The following is a 15,772-nucleotide window of genomic DNA, read 5'->3' as shown; positions in this document are numbered from 1 at the left end:
ATACCCCATTCCACTGTGTGGAATTCAATGTCACAGTTTTGGCCCTTATCCACTGCATCAAGCTAAAAAAAAAGCATACATTTTTTATGAAAACACTTTAGAATGTCTGACCACAAAAAAAACACTCCTAAATTGACTTTTTTTTCATCGAGCCCTTGGAGTGAAAGTTGAGAGTGAAACCCAGGGAGTGGTGTGTGGTGTGTAACTGAATAAGTAATGGTTAGTGTTACATGTAAAGTCTTTTGTGCCAGAACTTGGTTGTATATTGGTAACCGTTTCAATGAGTTGACCATATAAATCATTTAGACTGTATATTCAGACATATACGTGGGCGCGCGCACACACATACAAAAGTCAACAAAACCGACTTATTTTTATTAAATAATTCTTTACGAACATAGATTTTTACACATAATTCACAACTTTAAGGTGAAGTTTTTCATAGTTTTATGTGATGCATTAGTTTCAATGTTATGTATAAAAACTTGCCATGTTTGTTACGACATTATCATATTCTTTTGGGTTGAAGAACAAATTAAAAACCTTTCAGTGCATTGAAATGCAAATATTTGACAATAAAACAAAACTTATTTGTAATTATATTTTGTATTGGTCGAGTGAAACCATACTTAACAAGTTACAATTTGTTCCTACTACTAGAATATTTGCTCCAGCAAATGACAGTTTTAAAATACAAAGCACATCTTGGAACAAATTACCGTTGTATAGCGTTTCGTTGCCATGACAACATTTGTAAGACGTTGTTATTGAAGCAGAAAGAGAACAGCATGACAGCGTACTGTTTTATTCATAGTACCATTATTACATATATAGAAAGATATAGATCTCCTCTCTCAAAAAACTTGGCTATGAAAAGATCACTTAGCAGAGTATTCTGACTAGAAATTAAGATATGAGATAGAAAAAGGTTGATCTAAGACTAAGTGTTGCCGTCTCGCATCACATGGAGTGCTGAGTCTACATGGGCTGACTAATCTGACTCTCAGGGCTGTCGTGACGAGTAGAGATGGAGCCGTGTGGCGAGCCTACAAGAGCATGGTTCACAGTAAAACTGTTATTCGTCTTTAGCTTATGATGTTACTAGCGGAAAGCTTGTAGAATAGACAATATAAAATATGTTAATCAAGACTAGAGTATCATGTTATACCTTAGATGATATACATACTAGTTATCATCGGTAGAGTATCATGCTATAACTTAGAGATCATATACATATTAGTAACTTAGTAACTATAAAGTATTGTGCTATAGTTTAGATAATTTACATGCTAGCAATTATAAATAGAGTATCATGCTATAGATGATATGACATACATACTAGTAATCATACTGTGAGTAGAGTTTTTTGTTATCTTATAACAGCATTAGTAAAAATCAAGATATTACCCACAATTCACAACTACATACATTAAATATCAGGCAAAGTTAAACACCATATCCATTAAGTACATTTTAGGTGGAGTTGTCAGCTGAAACCAAATAAAGTGAATAACACCCTACAGTGATATAAGGTTAATAACTTTGGAGTTATCAAACCTTGATTGTGCACACACACTATCAGTTTTATTCTGCACTGCGTACTTAGTGTAAACATTAAAGGTCAAAAACAAATGACCCAGTGTTGAGCAATAGCTTTAACTTATATTGTATGCAAATGCTCCAACTTATTGTTTCAGGGCCAACAAAAGACAAAGATTACGCATTGCATCATACCTCAGTCGTCTAAAACAAGAAAAAGATGCCATTAGATTATTTCCAATGCTTAACTGAGGTTGCACCAGTTTATATCAACTATGTGGATATAAATCATGTTAATTTTTTATGTTACTTCGAATGAACTGTCTTTCAACCTTCATCCTGTTAAACTGTTAAAAGTTTTTTGTTTTTGACATAATATAGCAAAAACTTGAAAGTTCTCATATACATAATTTTATCACTTGATGAGTTCATGATAAGATTACGATTTATTTATTAGTTTTGCTAATGAAATTTTTCTCATAGCATTCTAGCTTTTATTTTTATCAACTTTGTGGTGTAGTTATCTATTATCTAGTGTGTGTCTAGTTTTTTATGTTTTAATTAATTCATTTATTTAGGTCTTTAAATTGTCTTGTTTAAATGTTCTGTTTTAGTATCCTATATCAGTTTTCCTTTATTTATTTACCTTTTATTTTTAAAAGAATACAACAATGCTCAAATTAAAACTCAAACTGTAAAGGGTCTAGCAGAGTGTGATTAAAAATGAAATGTATTGTCTATAGAAATTAAATTTCTGTAGAAATCTGTTTACAAGTTGTACAAATTCTCTCTTTGAAACTCTTTTTGTTTCTTATTCAAAAATCTACATAACTTTCATGCATCATATATTGATATACATAATTTAGTTTTATATCATTTTAAATGGTTGCAATACATGTTTATTTAGCCAGCATGAATGCACAATAAAAGTACTTCACTCAAATTTATCAAGGCTTTCAGATTGACCCTCTGAACTGTCTTTCGAATACCTAAGTAAATACTAATTAGATTTTTTCTATCTATACTTGAGCCGTTGGCAGCGGCTTTGACAGCCCGGCTAACTAAGATTTGATTGTTCTAAAGACAATGTTTGGCAGGTTTTGAAAATCTTCTAAATATATAATTTTTTTAATTATTCTGTATGTAATAAATTGAATGTTATATTTTTTATATTGAATACCAAAATTTTGAAACGAGTAAAAAATTTAACGGTTTCAATTTTTTTGCGGATTATGTAAAAACAGGTTAAGCCCCATTCAAGGCACAAACAAGTTCAACTTTTTATTGGAGTTGTTGTATCCAATTTAAATTGCATACTTGGGTATTTCTAGACCCGAAGCTTGAAGCCAAGAATAACAAAAAGCCAATATTTCTGACATTATTGAAACTAACTTTTAAAATTACTCTCAAAATTATTTTGAGATTGAACTATTTACCTGCGACTGTATGAGTGTCTCCATCTAGTTGGGCAACTGGTGCTGCCAGTACCAGGTCAGCGGTCTTGTATAATCCAGTTACGGTCTGCATTTAAAAAATAATAGAATACTATTACTCTATGAAAAGACAATTCTATTGACTTCCTATGTTGTCAAACTCTGATCGTCTTGCAGTCTTCCTTAAAACCATCACGCGGGACAAATTCTATACGTGGTAATTATAATGTTTCATAAAGGATAGCTCTGTACAGGACTCGAACTCATGACCTTCAGGTTCCTAGACTGATACACTATCCCTTGCACCACTCAAACAAATACACTGTTAATAATTTATAAGAATAGCTGACTCATTACAACTTATTTAACGTACAAATGTACAAATGTAAATGTAGGTCTACTTCAAGCAATGACAAGCTCAATTGGAAATCCAACTTTTGTTTTCCGTATAAATACATATTCCATTTATATATAAATTCCATATAAATACATCGTGATCTATCTGACCACATGCATTAAGGATAATTTTCCCCGATGACCACATTCATGGATTGTTGTTTGCAAACAGTTTGCATTGAAAATGAAAAACATTTTGAGCATAGCCGTCTTTAATGCTAGTACTTGATGAAAAATATAAAAAACCACTTTAAACTATATTATATTATTATTATTATATATTATATCTGGTACTACTAGATCAGCTGTCTTGTTTAAACTAGTTTCACTCTATGTTTAAAAAATAAAAAATATCATAACTCTATAGAGAATCAATTTGCTAGCCCATATTTCTTAAACGAAAATAAAAACCGAGGCGTGTGTTTACCACTCAAAACTATATTCTAACAAGGCTCCTAAACTATCTATTCACAGTGACTACTTACACTCTCTCGTCTCAATTGCCTCATTAGTATTGCTCTCTGTGTGGTTGCTTCTTCCTCTATGTCTTGGTACTTTTCAAGTACCTGTTTCTTCTCAGCTGCTGACATCTGACCTCCCGCTAAGTTTATTGCACAACCCTGCAAAATCGCTGCACTTATTGTTTTGTTACAAATGGAGCGCAATGGGAAACTTACTAACCTCTGAATTATGGGCTTATTAGAAAGACAACTTTTAACATATTTAGGCTGCATTATTTGAAGTATGTTAACCTGTAACAAGCTCATAATTTTTTAACAATTTAGATGTAAAATGTGCGTGTAATTGAAGACCAGAACTATTCTTAAAGTTTCCTGTTTACAAGGAAGACAACTCACTTCTATTTGACAAGTGTTAAATCTTTGCATTAGAACTTGAAAACTTGTTTTAAAACTGTACGCCTATTGAAAATACAATCTACTTAAAATTATCTTTAATTTTTAACCATTCATATATCACTAATGTATTAGTATAACAGTAATCTGAACTACTCTTGGAGTTGTTTACTCACAAGGAAGACAACTCCGTCTTTTCTAGAAATATGTTCAATTTAAAAATGAACTTACTCTAAACTTTTGTGGATTTTATCAGAAAGTATTGGTATTTTTTATCATTTACAATTGTTTTTGATGTTTGAGGTCATCTGACTGCTAAGATGTTCCAAGATTAAATTAATTAAATATATAATAAATAGATAATTAAAAAATTAAATTGATGTTCCAAGATTAAACTGATAAAACGTGATTACGAGTAAAATACTCTGATCATTGGAATGAGTGATTGTAATGCATATAATTGCAAGCAAATCGACAGAATGGAGTTGCCTAACAATTCAACTTGAATGCAATAGCCAATATCAGATATTGTAACGATAACAACTAGTGACATCATTTTGCGTAAATTAGGCAAAGTCATTCATTGGCCAACCAAAGCTTGCATTTGATTGGACGACTTAATATTAGCAAAACCAATATTTAACTAATTTGTTCACAAACTGCCGATTCTGAGTGTAAAGCCAGCAACCAGATAAAATAAAACTAATATTCTGAATTTGTTTTCATGCCCGTTCGACTAGTTCCTTTAAAGTTCAGTTTCTCCAGTAGAAACATGTACACTGCCGTGTTACACTCCCTGCTCCCCCTTCATACCTGTTTAGTAGTCTCCTTTTTGGTGACCGGTTTTGATTTAGTCTGTTTGTTAGTGCGTCTTGCTGGATTTGCTGAAAGTCCTATCATAGGGTGGATGATGCCATCTTCATCGCTGTCATTTTGAGCGTAAGTCTAAATAATATCAAAAGTAACACTCAATGCTGCTTTGTGAAAGTTGTTTGAAAAACTGTTGGGTTTATAGTAAAGGTAGGAATGCATGCAATAGCGTTACAAAAACTAAAGGAACAAACACATTAGCCGATTTTTAGCGTGATTTCATGTCACGTGGTGTTAATCTGCTCTGGGTGAGTTAACGCTGAGTAATTACACAAGAATTTATTTGTATAATTCACAAAGTGCATTTCATTTGATTGTTTTTTGAGAATGGTTTACGACGTTGTCTAGAAAGCTTATATTAATTTTTAACCATTCCGAGAAAACTGGTTATAGCGATTGTTATTGGCTGTTTGCGAGATTGCTCGCATTACCGCTCGCTGGTGAATCGCCCAAGTGTGTTTGGGCACACGCCAGAAACTGCAGCGACATCTCCAGGCTCCTTATGCCACCCACGATAAAATTACCCAAATTTGTTTGTCCCTTAGCTTAAGTTTCTGATGCCTCAAAAAAACATTACCAGCAAGATACAATCTTGTTCTCTTGTTTAGAGTATAATACCTTCTGCTGTGTTACATTCAGTTCATGAATCTTTAGCAAATAGGGAATTTTAATACACTTATAATTTGAAAATAGGAATCAATGAAAGCATGAAATATTATAATATAAAAATTTAAAATTTAGTTTGAAAATAATGAGTTAGATCATGGCTAGAAGTTCTGCATTAGCCATTGATAAGTACCATATATCCTCAAAAATAAGCCTAGTTTAAAAATAAAAACATGTACTAAACTAAAGGGCCGGTTTATATGCCCACAGCTCAAATAGCGCTCAAACTAAATGAAATTATGTTAATTTAATTTCAACAACTACAACTTCAACCATGCTAAGCATGTGGCTGGGTAGCCTGTGTTTTGTTTGTTTTATACCCTACTGAGGGTTTGCGCTTGAGAAAAGCCATGTGAGGGTTTCTTGAAAAAGAAGTATAAACCATGTTTCAGGTTTTTTTTCTAGCTTTTGTTCTCATAATAAGAAGCATTGCTTTTTTGATAATAGTATATATAATATAAAGTATATATAATATATATAACATGCTATGATATCATAAAAGGCAGGGATCGCTTGTATGTTTACTGTTTACATGCAGTTTATTTGACTTAATATTACCGCTAGCACAGTTGGAAAAATTTGGAATTATTAATAAAATAAAACATTATAAAAATGGTCATCGTTTTCATTAATTCATTCTTTTCCTCAACTTTTTATTGTGATAAGTGCGTACGGCGTGTTATACTCTCTAGAGTCGGCTTATATGCGAGGCTATACGGGACTTGGCATGACAACAGCAGATATATCTTGAAAAATGTTTAAATTTTCATCGCTTTCATGTTACATCGATTAAATATGCTGACTTGATGAGTGATAAAAAGAAAGATGATTATAGATAGTAAACAAATTAGTCACATATAAGTAGTTATTCCAGTTTTGTTGATTTTTAAATTTTTATGTTTGACATTTCAAAGTTTAGAGCTATCGACCAATTAGCACACAGTATTTCAACAGAAAGAGAACTTTGGCGTTTTCACTAAGTACTACAGTATCTTTGTAACAGAACACCAAATCTACTATCGGGCAAACTTGCTAAATAAAATTGTCAAATATAAAATTTATAAAATTACATAATTTAATTATTTAATTGATTATAATTACATTATAAAATTTACATAATTTTTAAAAATAACTTCTATTTGTAGTTTAACCTACAGGAATACAAAATAAGCTAGTTTTATTTATATTTAACATCGCTATCAGATTGTCTTCTCTAAACTAATTTAAATACTTTAGTAAGTCGTACGTACACTCTTTCTATCTGTACTTAATCTGCCGACAGCGGCTTTGCTTATTGTCCCTGACCGAGACTTTGCTGTTTTAAGGTCAATATTTGGTAGGTCTTGTAGACCTTCTATATACAATCGTCTTTGTCTCCGCCTCTCTTTCTCTGATCGCTGTTCCTCCTACAAAATTATAAAATAGTAGCTCAGTTTTATGTGCAGGAAAAGCCTTTAACAGTTTTATAAGAGTATTTAGCATTCTTGTCTTGCTTCACAAAACTAATTGGCTGTTATTGGAATAATATATTAAAAAATTATTCAAAAACATTATACTTTTGACATAAAACACATAAAAGAACATTACTCTAATTTAAGAATAAAACTTTTTTTCAGAACTCTCGTTTTTTTTCTGTCAATCACCGGGTACCTGCTAGAGATTGACAGTGATAGGTTATGACAGGGAGAGTAGGTGAATGCAAGATAAGGAGACAAACATAACTGTTTTATAAAGTTTTTGACACCACAAAGCAATACATTCTTATTTTTTTGTGTATCACCATAAGCGCGACATTTTTTCTATAAAATTGATTAAGGAATTTCCAATAAAATTATAAAATATATATTATAAAACACGAACATAATATAAATATAATAATTATATATAATAATAATTATAATTTTTAATGTTTTTATTTAATTCATAACAATGTATATAACCTATAAAATATTAAATAAAATATAAAAATAATGTAGGGTATACAAGTTATAGAATGTATAAAAAAATTATACATGAGCGCATGTATGTATATGTTCATGCTATAGTTACGTAGCTGTAAAAATTAATAACACCTTCAAGACTTCAACATTATAATTTACTGCTGAAAGAATAGTTTCTAAAAAAAAACATAAGGTAACACACTGGTCAAAACCCAATAGTGGCTACCGTGATGCTACGTAGCTCTGTTAAGGCCCCAGCAACGTATAACCTAGATTGTTATAAAAACTCTTTAACAGAATATTTATGACTTTAGTTTATTGTCTTTCACTTTGCTTGTTATATTCTTGCTGATATTCATATCTATCACTTTTCGTTCAAGGAATCTGATGTAGCAAAACAAGATTAAAAGTGTTCCATATACAAACAGATCAGCATAGATAATAGGTATAAAAAACATAAAAAATAAATTGCATATTTTATATCTTTTTTAAATATATCTGCTTTTTAGCTACTCTAGATGCCAATTGTAATAAAACTTAAAATCACTAAAAACAACTCATAAAGAAGATCAGTATAATTTTTAAACATTTCAAATTCTTTATTAATCAATTTATTTTAATGATAATGCTATTTGACTTTTTATTGGTTGGTAATCTCCTTAAAACAAACAGTCCTGTGAGACAGTCAAATCTCTTTTTAAACAGTTTATTCCAGTATGATGATAATATAATTACTAAGAGAAAAGTCGAAGTATGTCTCCTATACTACCTCACTGAGTATAGTAGCTGCGCTGGTGCCCAATAGTGACAATGTTTCTCTAGCAGGTCTGACAAGGTGTTAGCTTTCATACCAGTTTACAATGAATATTGATAAATATGATGTTACATAAAAATTTGAAAGTTTCTGTTAACTAGGCTAGTAAAATTTGGAATGCAACAACTGAGACAAAAGCTACAAAAAATATTTTTATCAACTACGCTGGAGCACCTGCTTATCCATGCCAGACTCATACTCTGACATCAGTCTGTTCTGAAGGGTGAGCATGTACTCTCTGTCATTCAGCTTGACTATGTCTGTGCCCATCAGTGCCTCTAAATGAGATTTGACCTTTAACCCAGCCATTTCACTACAACAAAAAGACCATTTTATAAACCAGTAGAGAAACAATTGTCATGTTTTACTTGAGCAAATGAGTTTTTTTAATTTTAGGTTTATTATTTTATATTTAAACTTTTCCTTAATAGAACGTTAAAAACTTCATGCTATGCTAATAAATTTATAACTTTCAAATTTCAAAGATATAGTAAAAGAATATAGCATTTAGTGCGCTTGTGTTTTTTCTTTTACGGTATTTTAAATTTGACTCACTAAAATTGCCTAATGCTTGTAGTTTTTTCAAAAGTTCCTCAACTAGTAAATAAAACCCTATTTGCTTAAAAAGTTTTGCTTTGGCTATTTAAAAGGAAGCTTATTTGTTTTTTAGTGTTCAAAAGGATTTTCAGTTCTAGGCAATCTTGACTCAAAGTAGAAAGTTGTATCATACTGTTTTTCATTGTAAAGTGCATAATGTCGGTTTTCCGATGTAACTTTTTATGATTATAACCGCTCTTTTGAGGCAGCTTTTCAGTTGGTTTATCATAATAAAGAAATTTCCGGATTGAGTACAAAAGCAACAAATATATTTTTCTGCCGGATGTAATATTGAAATAATATCATGTAATATCTAGAATACGTAAATTATATCTAGTGGGCACAAAATTAATATTTCTTAACAGTCAAAACTCAGGATCGAGTAAAAAAAGGCAAATATATCTTGCTGACAATAGTAATAATGTAATAAAATGTAATTTTCAGAATATATAAAATTTATCTAGTGCATACAAAACTACTATCCAAAAATTACATAATACAAAAAATAAAATGCTCTCTACTCAATGAAACAAAACTAAATGTTCAGAAATGGTTACATTCAGGTTTCATTCTACTTACTGTCATTTTTTGTACCTGCCACTGTCAATCACAAGTTGGCTACTGGAGATTGACAGTGACAGGCTATGACAGGGAAAACAGGTGAATACAACAATAAACAAATAAGTATGCCTTTCAAACTCATATTAAATACATTGTTATGAGTTTGTTTTTATACCTATTATTTTATATTATACATTGTAATATAAAATAATATGTATAATATATTTACTTGGCAGTGAAAAATGATTTAAAACTCATAACAAACATGATATACTAACAAAAGAATTGTTTGTAAAAATGCGATAAGGTTACACGTGAATGCTGTGATACTAGCTTTATTGTGGTCACAGCTGTGTATATACAAACTGTATACACAGGTTGTACAATGTATCTACAAGAATGATATGAAAACTTTTTAACACCGTATCTATGCTTCTATTTTTCTTTACTTTTTAATTATATTCTTATTATTCTATAAAAAAAAACTTTTTTTTAAAAATGAGGTAATGCTACTTGCGTGCCAGTCCAAATGTGACTGCTGTGACACTAGTTCAAAATAGTGTGAGTTCAAGACACGGCGCCAGTGAAATCTTTATCAAAAATAGATTTTTACTGACTACCCGTTAAAAGGCATAGATAATGATAAGCAAACATACTTAATTAATAAAATGGTGTCAAGATTGGTAATCATGCTTTCAACATTGAAGATAATAATGTTTAACTTTGAGCAATTCTGTACGTATTAAGACAATGTAGACTTGAGTGGGCTCAGAATGTCTTAGTCATTGTTTGCTAATCAGTAAAGTCAACATTTGTCTGTAACAATTAACTAGTGCTCGAGAGAAAGAGAGAGAGAGAAATAGAGAGAGAGAGAGAGAGAGAGAGAGAGAGAGAGAGTGAGAGAGAGAGGGTGAGAGAGTGAGAGAGTGAGAGAGAGAAAGAAAGATAGAGAGAGAGTGAGAGAGAGGGCGAGAGAGAGAGAGGGAAAAAAAGAGAGAGAGAGAGTGAGTGAGGGAGAGAAAGAGAGAGTGAGAGAGAGAGTGAGAGAGAGGTTGTTTGCTAATCATTGTTTGCTAATCAGTAAAGTCAAAATTTGTCTGTAACAATGAACTAGTGCTCGAGAGAGAGAGAGAGAGAGAGAGAGAGAGAGATAGAGAGAGAGAGAGAGAGAGAGAGAGAGAGAGAAAGAGAGTGAGAAATAGAGAGAAAGAGAAAGAAAGATAGAGAGAGAGAGTGAGAGAGAGGGAGAGAGAGTGAGAGAAAGAGAGGGAAGTAGAGAAAGAGAGAGAGAGAGTGAGAGAGAGAAAGAGGGAGAGAGAGTGAGAGAGAGAGAGAGAGAGAGGGAAGGAGAGAGAGAGAGTGAGAGAGAAAGAGAAAGAAAGAGTGAGAGTGAGAGAGAGAGTGAGAGAGTGAGAGAGAGGAAAAGAAAGAAAGAGAGAAGGAAAGAGAAAGAGAGAGAGAGAGAGAGAGAGAGAAAGAGAGGGAGAGAGAAAGAAGAGAGAGAGAGAGAGAGAGAGAGAAAGAGAGGGAGAGAGAAAGAAGAGAGAGAGAGAGAGAGAGAGAAAGAGAGGGAGAGAGAAAGAAGAGAGAGAGGGATTCATAACTGTGGTGAAATTGTGGCTGGTCTTAGAGGTCACAAAATAAAACGATCTTGATTGAACTTTTTGTTTCAATTAAAAACGAACTTCGCAAAAATTTTAGTTGATTTTATCGAAAGTATCAGTATTTTTTATCATGTGGCAAAAAGAATTCACCCTAACGAAAAAATAACAAAAAAGCATCATGATTCATAAATTTATGCAAAAATATTTTATAACAGGCGTATTGTAACGCATAGGTGCAAAGCTCAGTATATAATACTGCAGTATATGATAAAAGCTATAGAATTCTAAGAACTGTATAGTTCAATGGTTATATGTTTGGTTTAAAGCTTACGGTTGCAATATCTGTGAGTTCAAATCTAACATGAAGTGAGCTTTTCATTATATGATTTCCTAAAGTCTAGTTTATGACTCCTACTGAGCCACGCTAAAGTCAACTAATCTGTTAATATTGTGTTGTAAAATAAAAACTTGCACATGCATGTAATTTCAATTGATTTATCAGAAAGTATAAGTATATTTTATCATTTTCTATCGTTTTGATGTTTGATGTGATCTCGCTGCTAAGATGTTTCAAGGTGAAAACCGACAATACTTGATCCTGTTAGAAGAAAAATAAGTGCAAAATGACTTCACTTAGTTGCATGACTGACTCTCTCTTTTCTTATTGATGTCGGTTATTGCATTCAAGCTACTGTTTGAAGTTATTTGACTGCAAGGATGTTTTAAAATTAACATCAACAAAACTTGATCAGAGCTAAAACGCTCAGATCAAGTGTGATTATGACATCTATAGTTGCAACGAGACTGACAGAATAGTGACTCATAGCTCTTCATCTTGGTTGCAATAGCCGGTATCAACTACCTCAACGATAGCAACTAGTGGCGTCAGTTCTCACATATTTTTTTCTGAGCATTTTAACTGTGATCAAGTTTTGTTGATTTTAATCTTGAAACATCTTGGCGGCCAGATCACCTCAAACATCAAAACAATCACAAATGATAGAAAAATACTGACACTTTCTGATAAATGTTACTAAAATTTTGTGGAAGATCATCATTAATAGTATCCAAGGTTGACATACTTTCTTGCTTAGTAAAGTATGCTTCAAAGGTCATCTGTGTAACTCTCACAGAATGCACTCATGAAAGCTAGTTTACCTTTGCTAATTCACTTATCACCAATCAGACCTTTTCATTTTTAACAGTTACTTAAAAGCCTTTATTCTGCAAAAAACTCGTTCTAGCCTTTGATTCAAAGCTTCATTAAAAAATTGCATTTTCACAGTGGGTATTATTAAAACATAGTATGAATGAAGCGGAGAGATGGAACTGCATAGCTACTGAAAAGTTGGTATGACACCGTTTCCAACCAACCTCAATGTCTTCAGTCACAGTTTTAGGTTAGAGAAACTTTGCCATTCCATATGCAATCAGATTTTATTTACGTTGCTCAAATTTTGAATCCCAGGAAATTTGTTAAACTGATCAAACTTCTTCATGGATTGTGCCAATTTTTATAAAACCCTTTTGAAATTCTTCAATTAAGCCGTGTGACCCAAAAATCCATCATGGAAACAAAGCATGGTTAATATGCACGAATTCACAAGTGGCTTCTCTTTAGTAAAACACAACCAAGAGAGTGACCTGATGAAGTTTTGCATGGCTGAATCACACAGCCCAACTGAACAGAGCAATTCCTAGCTTTTACCACATATTCCCAGTTTAAAAACAATGAGCCAATCCATCACAGAAGCGTCAGACTGTTTTGTCCAGGCTTTACAACACACCACTGGTCTCAAAGTAGTCGTTCAGACCACCACAGAGTTCATACGTTTTTTCCAGTCATTACTATACACCGCTGGTCCAAAAACAGGCAGTCAGACCAGCGCAGAAATTATATTATCTTATGTCTAGCAATTACAGCACATCGCCAGTCCACCAAAAATCAGTCAGACAACCACAGAAGCCACAGAATCTTATTTCCAGCCATTAAAACACACCACTCGTTTAAAAGCAGTCATTCAGACAACCACAGAAGCAATAGATTTTTTGTTATCAAATTTCAAAACTTTAAAGCTGTTTAAACAAGTTGTGTTTTGTGTATAAAACACTACACATCTCTGTCATACAATGAAAAGCTTATCCTCTCGAGCAGCAAAAGTACACACTTTCTCTCTCTCTCTATGCAATCCCTCTCTTTAGAGTAAGATGTCTGCTTGCTTTATTGATGTGTTTGGTGTGTTTTAAGATGGCTCTGTAGTCCGATCATTGCTCTGCATTGACGATTGCAATGTGGACATTGGTAATCATCATTCATCAAAGTATCAGATGAGCTAAGCCGCACTTTTCGTGCTGCCCTGAGCTCTTCTCTGTGACGCATTTTTTCATTTTCAAGTATTTTCACCCCTTTATGAGTGAAGATAACACACTTTACACACTTTAGTACAATACTCTATATGGATGTATTCTTACCTCTTGCCTACTCAACACAATGTATTAACATTAGAAGGCTATCTATGAAAATACATGCAGGAGCTTTTAGTTTTATCAATTGACCTTCACCTTCACAAATATAGAATTTGAAAGCAAATTAGAAATGTATTTTTGAATAGCCACTTTGATAGAATAGTATTGTATCTTCACAACTGATACAGTCACAGTGCTAGCCATGTATTTGTTTGTTATTATTATCATTTATTAAACTCTTAGCAAATTATTTATTTTTTAAAAAGAAGTTTTATTTGGATATATTTCTTTTTAATCCACTCAACAAAAAAAGTCAAGTGCCATTTTTATCTATTTTTACAATGTGGATGTTTGTATAAAATGTCTCACATTGGTCATTTCTGCTGTTTGCTAAATACACTTATCAAATCTTGACAGTTAGTGAAAATGTTGTTCTTACCAATATTATGTTAGTATGTTATAAAATAAAACATACAATGACTATTATATGTTGGCCCTGTAAAAGGATTAGTCAATAGGAAACCTGTTCAGAGCGAATCGAAACATTCAGTGGTCAATAGGAAACCTGTTCAGAGCGAATCAAAACATTCACTGGTCTATGGGAAACACCATTAAAGATGAACTTGCCCAATACTTTAATAGATTTTATTAGAAAGTATTGGTATTTTTCTATCATTTGGGATTGTTTTTAGTCTTTGAGGTGATCTGCCTGCCATAATATTCAAGATTAAAATTGAAAAACTTTCTTTTGGTTAAAAAGCTCAAAGCAAGCCAAAGTGTGATTATAATGTTTATAGTTGCGAAGATACGAGCGGATAAGAGATGCGTAATGCTGCAAACTGAACGCAATAGCCGATATCAACCATTGCAATGATAGCAAATAGTAACGTTGGTTTGCACAAACAGTCAAACATGGATAACTCGAACTTCAAGGGACCGAGCAAAAGTGTTCGAATTATCAGAGCGTTCAAGTTATCAGAGCACTGTCACAAGTCCATATATTTACTTATTTATTAGTAGATACATGTACATATACAAATTATAATATAAATCAAAAGCACAAATGGCTTGTTTCAAATTAAATGCTTCTAATGTAAAGTTTAAAACGTTTTCATGAAAAAGTATAGAGATTTTTCTATCACTTGAGATTGGTTTGTTGTTTGAGGTGATGTTATTGCCAGGACGTTTTTCAGATTGACATTGGCAAAACTTGATTGTTGTTAAAATGCTCAAAAGAAAAGACATTTTTTTCTTTTGGGGTTTTACCCACGATCAATTTTGCCGTTTTTTCTTGAAGTTTATGCAGATTACCTTACTTTACCTGGGATTCGCTAAGAGCAACACTCCAAGGCAGTTCAATTAGAAGTTTTACGAGGTTTTACGGTACATTCTATATCACTCACGCTTTTTTAATAGATACTTATTGAATGTACACACGTATTCTGTGTTTAGGTCAAACGATGAATAGTTTTTTGTAGCTCAGACAACGTATTACAACAATTTTAAGACGTTTTAAACATTCAACATTCCGACGTTGATTCAACACGGATTCAACGTCGGAAAACTATTCATCACGGGCTAGCTGGGTCACGCATTCAAGGATTTTCGCCACGCACATACAAAACAACATGCGATTTTTGTTTTGTATGTGCGTGGCGAAAATCCTTGCGCGCGTGACCCGGCTAGCCCGTGCTATTCATCGTATCGCAGTATAAATCAAATTTCACCAAACTTTTAGAAAAGTCGTTGACAAAAATATTTTGCCGATGGTGGTAATAACGACGCTTATGAATTACGAAAAGATGAAGTTTACTTCTATGGCTTTGAATAAAGTGATTTTCTAAAGCGATAACAACCGTTTCGGTAGCCATTGGGCAAAAAAACAGTTCGAATTAACAGTGTTGAGTTCGAGTTATCTATAGCAATTTATCATTACGTGGGAACGGACCAAAGGAAATGTTCGAATTAACCATGTGTTTGAGCTATCCGTGGACAAGTTATCCATGTTTGACTGTATTTTTCTTTCAAGCAT

The 15,772-nt window shown here is 32.6% G+C and overlaps 1 protein-coding gene across 1 annotated transcript in view; it reads right to left on the bottom strand.

Annotated features, from left to right (window-relative positions):
- Positions 1-877: 877 nt before the first annotated feature.
- Positions 878-15,772, bottom strand: part of LOC137398879 (uncharacterized) — an 18,100-nt gene continuing 3,205 nt past the window's right edge. The window contains exons 2-7 of the mRNA XM_068085051.1: positions 8,687-8,825; positions 7,009-7,164; positions 5,036-5,167; positions 3,854-3,988; positions 2,976-3,060; positions 878-1,046 (exon numbers count right to left, since the gene is read on the bottom strand). Of these exons, the coding sequence (XP_067941152.1) occupies positions 979-1,046; positions 2,976-3,060; positions 3,854-3,988; positions 5,036-5,167; positions 7,009-7,164; positions 8,687-8,825 (715 nt within the window). The 3' untranslated portion in view covers positions 878-978. The remainder of the gene's footprint in view (positions 1,047-2,975; positions 3,061-3,853; positions 3,989-5,035; positions 5,168-7,008; positions 7,165-8,686; positions 8,826-15,772) is intronic.

The sequence above is a fragment of the Watersipora subatra genome, chromosome 6 (genome assembly GCF_963576615.1).
Source record: "Watersipora subatra chromosome 6, tzWatSuba1.1, whole genome shotgun sequence".
NCBI lineage: Eukaryota > Metazoa > Bryozoa > Gymnolaemata > Cheilostomatida > Watersiporidae > Watersipora > Watersipora subatra.
Note: the sequence above shows the minus strand (reverse complement) of the source record. Positions and strands in the feature narration are given on the sequence as shown.